The 8,226-nt window shown below is 43.6% G+C and overlaps 1 protein-coding gene across 9 annotated transcripts in view; it reads left to right on the top strand.

Moving 5' to 3' along the window:
* The window catches only part of PTPRM (protein tyrosine phosphatase receptor type M), a 726,112-nt gene extending 718,803 nt beyond the window's left edge, over window positions 1-7,309 (top strand). For all 9 annotated transcript variants that reach the window (XM_045005637.1, XM_045005638.1, XM_045005641.1 and 6 more), the window contains one exon: window positions 6,450-7,309. In XM_045005637.1, coding sequence (XP_044861572.1) covers window positions 6,450-6,503 — 54 coding nt within the window. In that variant the 3' untranslated portion in view covers window positions 6,504-7,309. The remainder of the gene's footprint in view (window positions 1-6,449) is intronic.
* The last annotated feature ends 917 nt before the right edge of the window (window positions 7,310-8,226 follow it).

Genomic DNA, 8,226 nt, shown 5'->3' on the forward strand with positions numbered 1-8,226 from the left:
TGACACCCTCCACCCCTCTACTCTTAGGAGAGATCTCCACTCCCAGTCTGACCTCAGGTGTTGAACACTTTGAGGAATAGTGAATGCTAGTGGGTTGGTCAAGCTACTTAGGGGTGATGTGCTAGGAAGAGGGAGGGTTTCTTCCTTCTGTGAGGTAGGACCATGTCCATGTTTTTGGCTGCAGCAAGTCCCAGTAAGCCCCGCCTCTCTTTTGAAGAAGCCCCTTCTCCTCAGACCTACCAAGGTGCCCCACCTCCACTGCTGTGAATTCCTGTCCCTCCTTCAGGCCAGGCACCAGTAAGAAAGAGACATCTAGCTGGGTCCTGAGGTGAAACAGTATCTTGCCAGCAGCATGAGATGAGCAGGGAGTTTGAGGCTACCACTATGAGAAGGCAAGCTAGCAATGTAAGACAGTCAGTCATGTGGAGGTGAGGGACTGTCCAGCTTTCATGATGTTGGGAGCGGGCCATTCATTTGGCTCCTGTCCCTCAGTTTAGAACTCTCAGGACACTCCTAATTTTTTATTTGCTGGGTGTAAAGAGAAATGTCCTGCTTTTCCACACAATCCATGTAGATGTGGATTTGTACCTGGCATGACTGCTGTTTTCAGGTCTCTGTGAGTTTAAGTCAGAGGTGACTGGTAATTGCTGATTGTGGGGGGCAGGGGCACAATTTAAAGGTTCTGGTGGTATGCAGCGGGGTTCAGGGCAGGTACTCAAGAGACAAAAGAGTTTTGATTTCTAGAGCTACTTTTGACGTTCATATTTTACGATACTATGTAATAGCTGATGGAGATTGTGCTAAAAGAGAGCTACACATGAAGAAGCTCTGGAGTGCACTGGTGTGTTATATCAGTTTGAAGAACAGAGATATTTTCAAACCAATCAGCACCCAATAATTATGTCAGGAATCAGTTCTAATTTAACCTTATAAAATTATTTTCCCTCTTCATTTGAATCTGCTCTCTCTTCTGGGTTTACAAGGAGACATTGGCTCTCTTGGGCATCACAAGTATCAGAAATCTCATGCTAACCCTCCTGGTGGCTATGATGTCTCTCCTGGCATCTGACTCTTCTGGTATCTACAGTACCATAAAATGGTGAATATGGGGCATCATTAGCAAACCTGGAAAAACAGATTTCATGGCAGGCAGACAGTAGTTTGAAAGAATGTTTGGAAAGTAAATTAAAACAGATTTCTGTGATCAATCTCCTATGCCCAGCCCAGTTAGCAGGGACGTTCAAGTCATGTTTCTGAGCTTGCCTGCAATTCCATTTTCTCTTTACAGTTCACTTTTAACTAGAGATGGATCCAGAATTAAGACACAAAATCCAAACCACTCAGAAACACGAGGAAGATCAGATCTAGGTCTAGATTTCAACTTCACAGCTCAGGTTTATTTTTATAATTGGGCCAGTTCAGAGCTCCAGATCCCAACACTCTTGTGAGTGGCTTCGGTTTGGACCGTTACTGAGCTCCCACCTACCTCCCCATTCCCCTTGGCCCCGCTGCCTCTTCCCTAGCTCCCCCACTAGTCCCCCTGCCCCTGCCGCTTCTCTGAGCCCCATCACCCCTGATTCCCACTGCCTCCCCCAGGCTCCCCACCCACCTCCCTATCCCCCTGCTGCCTCCCCAGGCTTCCCGCCCATCCCCCATTGCTCCGGCCCCCACTGCCTGCCATGGGCTCCCCACACACTCATCCCCTCACTGCCCCTGCTGTCTCCCCCACTCATTGCCCCAAGCTCCCTTCTGTAGCCTTGCACACACCCCAGGCAGGCTCCACTGTTGAGCCTACTGCCAGCCCAGAGGTTCCCAAACTTTAACAACCTGTGAACCCCTTTCACTAAAATGTCAAGTCTCGTGAACCCCCTCCTAAAAATGAATATTTCCAGGGATTTTCTCCTTTACCTGAGTATAAATTATAAAAGCAGTGATCTTGGAAATATAAAATTTGTTTTTATGACATGCCTATTACACACTTATTATTATTTATAATTACAGTATTTTTATTACATTATGAAAATGGCAACACTCTTCCAAGATCTCACTTTTGTAGCTCATATCACTTTGAATAAGCCTGTTATAAGACAAGACTCCTATGTTTCATCAAGGAGTATCAGATGCGAAACAGCAGGAAGGTATTTGAGAAGCCAACTCAAAGAGTTCCTCCTACACAAGCATTCAGTTCTTGAGCAGTCCAGGCAAACGATGCACGTTACAACAAAGCTTAAACTTCCTCATAATAATTTTAAAAACAATACAAGCTGCCTATTTAATTTTAAAAACAGCAAAAAATATCCACCTCCATTTCCATTTCTTATAAGGAGTCTTGAAGTTTAAATCTCCTCAGTGTGATAGATGCGCTTGCTTTGATCTGCTTAGCTCTTGGAAGTCTAGGGGCTCCAGGCTGCTGGCCCTGTGCTGCCCGGGGTCCCTAGGAACAGCTCTGTCCGCCATTAGGGAATTTTTCCCCGAGAACCCCCTGGAACATTTCGCGAACCCCCAGGGGTTCACGTTACCCCAGTTTGGGAACCACTGTGCCAGTCTAATGTCACTTCCCTGTTCCAGGCGCCACCTAGCAGAGCTCAGTGGGAGCACATGGTGTCGGCGCCTTTCCCCAGCACGTCCCCTACAGCTGTGTTCAGCCCAACTCCCACCCTGGCAGAAATCTGTGGGGGCATGTGACCCCACGTGTCCCTCCCATGCATCATCTGCGGATAAATTCATAGATCTCGGTGATCTCTGATTCATTTATTTCACAGGAATAAAAATAAAATGGGGTGGTAATATACAGTTGTAGAAAATTCTAGCTAAAAATCGCAGTTTGGGATGGGTCTTCAGGAGCAGATTTCTCAGCCAGAGAATTTCCTCCCCCCCCCCCCCGCCCCGCCATTGGTCTCCACACTTTTTTTATTTTATTTTTACCAAATAGCAAATATTTTTTATCAAATACCAGCTTTTTAAAAACAAATATGTATAATAACAATAATGCTGACCTCTTCTACAGTGCTTTTCATCAGTCCATCTCAGAGCGCTTTAGAAGGGTCAGCTTCATTATCTCCGTTTTACACATGAGGAAACTGAGACACAGAATGGTGAAGTGCCTTGCTCAAGGTGACCCAGAAGGCCGTGGCAGAGCCAGGAATAGATCCCCAGTCTCCTGAGTCCCAGTCCAGTGCTCTACAGCAGTGCTGCCCAGAGGATTCAGGGGGCCTGGGGCAAAGCAATTTTGGGGGCCCCTTCCATACAAAAAAGTTGCAATACTATAGAATCCTGTATTCTCGCTGGGGCCCCTGCGGGGCCTGGGGAAAATTTGCACACACCTCGCCCCCCCCCCCCCCCCCGGGCAGCCCTGCTCTACAGGAGGATATAGTTTAATAAATGGCAACAATTCAAATGAGTTGGTTTGAAAATGTGCATGAGGAGTAGCATTGCGTAGTGGTGGAAAGCAGCGACTTAGTGTCAGGAGATCTGGGTTCTCTTCCTGATGTGGCCACTGACCGTTTGCTTTGTGGCCTTTAAGGAGTGAAAAAGTTCTTTTTCTCAGTTTCCCCATCTGTAAAATAAGGATATTAACGCTTACCCCCCTATGTAAAGTGATTGCCATTCTTCAAAGGATATCAAATCTATAAATGCACAGGATTGTTAATGCTACAGTGTTTCATGAGAGGAGTTCCAGGATTGCTGTGTGAATATTATTACACATTTTCTCACTGGATTAAGGATACTCTCTGTGGTGCACATTTACAGGTTCATCTCCTAATTTCATTGAACCTTTCCAATTTCCTGGGAGTACAAAAATCTGAGTGACACATTCATCTAACAGAGAGAAAATTCATGACATTCTATAGTTCTAATATACATGTAACATTTAGCAGTAGGTATCTTTACTGAAGCATGTCAAAGAGTTTCATAATAAACATTACTGGGTCTACCAATATGTGCTCCATATAAATATGCCTCTCTGAAGCTAGGTAACATAAAAAGGGTTTTAATATTTATCATCAAACAAATAGTAAAATGTGCAACGGACACACAGCAGTGAGCATGAGGGAATAATAGTGTCGATTCTAAAAGGCGGTTATCTGGGGCTTGCATTTACTGGAAATGCCAGTTATTCTGCTGAATCAGTAAACCACTATAAAATGAGCTTGGAAAAAATGAGAGTGGCTGGCTGGTTGATCATTGTCCCAATGTGTATTCCATAATGATAACATGACTGTGATTTAGTCACCTACACATATGCAGTAAAAATAGTAAAGATATAATTTACTCCGTATTTCTGTTTTTTTTCCTCATTCAAAAGAGATCCAGATACACCACAGGACCCTGCAGGATCTTAAAACCTTCAGTACACTCACTCACAGCCATGGTGGTTTAAGTCCAAACAACTTTGTTCCTTAACTTTTAAAGTGGCAGCTGCAAAATGAAGGCACCAGGAAAATGCATCTCTTTATTTTAAACAATTGCTGTTGGCTTTTTTTCTTCTTCTATTCTGATTCAAAAGTAGCTATTGAAATCATTCAGGTACATGCTTTTCTCAATAAACATGTGACTTAAAGTTGCACGTTTGACTTGAGTGGACAATAGACAGAATCCCCTCAAATATTTGCTTCAGGCAAAAGAAGACTATTGCTGAAGTATAATGATATCCTACCTACTTATGGTGTTCAGCAGAAAGGTAAAGGCTGAGTGCTGTCAGCCAGCTAGCTATGTCATTATTACTACGCAACAGCACATGAGCTGTCATGTTTTATTGCTTAATGAAAGTATACATGATAGAGGCAGTGTTTACTCCGTTGACAGAAAATGATATCTAGTTGGCAATACACTGAACCTTAATTTTTGGAAATCAGAGCAGCCTACACTTAGATTTAATGGAATAACAGCCATGTTCTCATCAGCTTTTTGTTACATTTAAATGTTTATAATTTTACAAAATAAAGCTAGCAGAAACATAAAGGAAATGGTGACAAAACGCAGAACCCCTCAGAGTTACCTACCACGCCTTGTATAAGTGCTCAGAAGACTAGAATGTGCCTCGCCCATATGTGGATGAGCAGCCAGCAGGGAGATATAAGAGCCAGGCCCTTGCAGTCCCCCTGTGTCCCTAGAGGTGCAAAGGGGAAGTGCAAAGTAGTCCTGTCTCTTCCTCCACCTCTGTGACATGCACACACCATTTGCTCACCAGGGCAGGGGTGGCAGGTTTGTATAATTTTTGGTGGTGCCCAGAACGGGTCCAAGTCCCCTCACACACACACCTGCCTAAGGCTCTGGGAGGGAGTTTGGGTGCATGGTGCGGGCTCTGGGCTGGGGCAGGGGTACAGCCCTTACCTCAGGTGGCTCCAGAAAGCGACCTGCACACCCCTCTGGCAGCAGCTCCTGGGCAGGGGGACTCAGGGGGTCTCTGTGTGCCACTGCCCACAGGCACTGCCCATGCAGCTATTGGCCACAGTTCCTGGCCAATGGGACCTGCGGAGTCGGAGCTCGGGATGGACACACTCCCCTCTTCCTGGGGCCATAGGGCCATTCCAGCCACTTCCAGGAGCAGCACGGAGTGAGGCCAGGCAGGACGCCACCTTACCCCTGCTGCACTGCTGGTGGTGGTGGCAGCAGCCGGGGTTAAATTCCTCGGGGGTGGCAGGTGGGGCAAGGAGACGCTCCGGGCGAGCCGCGCAGGGGCAGCAGGCAGGGCCGGGGGAGACACTCAACCCCGAACATTGGTGGAGCCAGGGCTCCGGGGCCTGAATATTCCTGGAGCATGGGCACCACGGGCTCATATAACTCTCAGCTCCTGCACCAGAGTGCTTCTTCAGGGATTGGGCTGGGTTGCTCCCCTAGTTCCAGATGATCCCACCTCACTATAAGCACGGGCCTGTGTGCAAAGACAGTTTGGTAGTTGAAAATACCCCTTATGTGGCAGTAAAACTCAATACCTCATGTATGTGCTTCAGTGTGAGAGGAAAAATAACTGGAGTGTGGGCTTGTGGGGATTTTGAATTAGGTGTAGAGGAGGACTAATAAAGAAACTGAGTGAGTTCATAGACAAAAATAAAATAAAACTTATCAGCTGGAAAACAGTAGAAACCGGGCCTATTTTAACATAAATTTTACCACAAAGGAATTCCAATATCTACTGTGTATGAGTTTTTTGACGAGTTACTAAAGGTTTACAAGTCAGTTTGTTTACTGGTTTCCAAATTTCCCATTATAGGCATGTTTGCATAACTAAATTGTTATAGTATGATCAGCAGTGTCAGTTACTGTATGTACTATTGAATTAATAGTGTGACGCTTTTCTTATCTAAATACAAATTGCTTTTGCAAACTCCTTCACACTGACCATGTCTGAGAGCAAATAATTTGAATAGAACTGAAATACTAAAGTCCTTAATTAAATTTCTTCTGTGAATGACTTTGTGGGGGGGTTGTTTCTGTTGATTTTTCAGGATCAATACAAATTCTGCTATGAAGTGGCTTTGGAATACTTGAATTCTGGCTGATCGCACAAACAGCAGTGAGAAAGCTCCTCTCACCACCACAAACAAAGCAAGTTGTTTCATGATATTTGTGTATATGAGATGAAGACTTCTCAGTGTTATGCTTCTATTGCTTTGTATAATTGGCTCTTTTTAAGAGCTGGAGAAAGTGTTTATAAAAACTGCTTGCACTGCCCAATTTCCACTGTAATGCCGCTGCTTGACACACATACAAACACACACACAAACACATGGTGGTTGTTGGATGCTGCATTTATGCAAAACCATCAACTTGGTAGAGCAGCATAGTCATCTGGTAAATTAAAGAGCACAATTATATTCTTATGAAGGAATTTGTATTTTTCTGTTATATTTTGTTGCCTGTGATCCTCTGTTATCGTCACAGCCTAGTGTACATTTCTGTTTTGTGGAGAATGCTGTCTAACATTCTGATAATATATTATTTTAGTTATATTTGTATTCTAACACATGCATATTAAATGAGGCATATGTAGCTTATTTGAACTAATGGATACACATGTAACAAACCCCATTAACTTTGTTGAGTTGCAGTTTCTGTCCAGTTTGTATCATTTCAGAGGCAGTCTTGATAGAAATACAGTTAGAACATGCAAAATACAGGATGCTCAGATTAATATATCCAAAGCTTTTTTCATTTGTCTATATTGTAAATATTTTTTGATTTCATCAAATTATTTATTCATTAAAAGAAATTTTTTGTGAAGCACGATGAGTGACAATCATTTTTATTAAGCCCTGGAAATGCTTACTGTATGATATTATAAACATCTGTTTACCTTCTATGGATTCTCAGCTCAATAAATAATTACTTACATGATAAAATCTCGTTTAATTTATAGTATTTCATGGCATGTAATTGCCTTTTGAACCCCATAAAAGGCTCCGTTCTCAAAAGCGCTGAGCCATCTCTAAAGGTAATTTGGCACATCAAGAAGCAGCAACAGCAGTCAAGCCAGTGACTGTAATAACCCATACAAAATAAATAAAAATAAACATATTTTTACAAGGCAAGTGCACACATTAGAGATCTGGAAACTGGCTTACTTTATAAGAGGAAGGAGGGTCTTGTGGTTCAGTTCCGAGGCCTGCCACAAGCTTCTTATGTGACCCTGGGTTGCTCTGTACCTCAGTTTCCCCATCTATAAAATGGAGATGATAATACATCCCAGAAGACTAGGCAACAATGAGTGTTGTGAGAATAAATTAATTCATGCTGGTGAAGTGCTCTCATATTATGATTATGGTTAAATAAGTAAATAGAGCTTCCCTGTTACTTGGGTCACTGCCTGATCTGCCTCCTGATAGCTTTTTGTAATTAAAAGTCATTACTTTCACGGGGGGGCTATGGCTGGTTCCTCTTTGTCCCAACTACCCACCCGTGTTTTCAGAGGGATGGGCTGAAGGGAGCTGCTGTGCATGCATGGATGACAACCACACATTAAGTGCAGCAGAGAGCCAGCAAGAGGGCTAATTCAAGATGGAAAAGGTTCCACAGTTTACTGCGCCACACGTGAATCATGAGTCTTTCCCTTCCTCATCAGGCTAAATCAGACATTCCAGGGTAATTTACTGATTTATACTGAAGTCTTCCAAAAACCTAGGCTAAGCAACAACTATTTAGGAATCATGATAAGGAAACTGGTTGGCTTCCTTCAAGTGTTAACATTTTAGTCCTTAGGATAGTGGCCACTGCTAATGACTTAGC

The sequence above is a fragment of the Mauremys mutica genome, chromosome 2 (assembly GCF_020497125.1).
Source record: "Mauremys mutica isolate MM-2020 ecotype Southern chromosome 2, ASM2049712v1, whole genome shotgun sequence".
Lineage (NCBI taxonomy): Eukaryota > Metazoa > Chordata > Testudines > Geoemydidae > Mauremys > Mauremys mutica.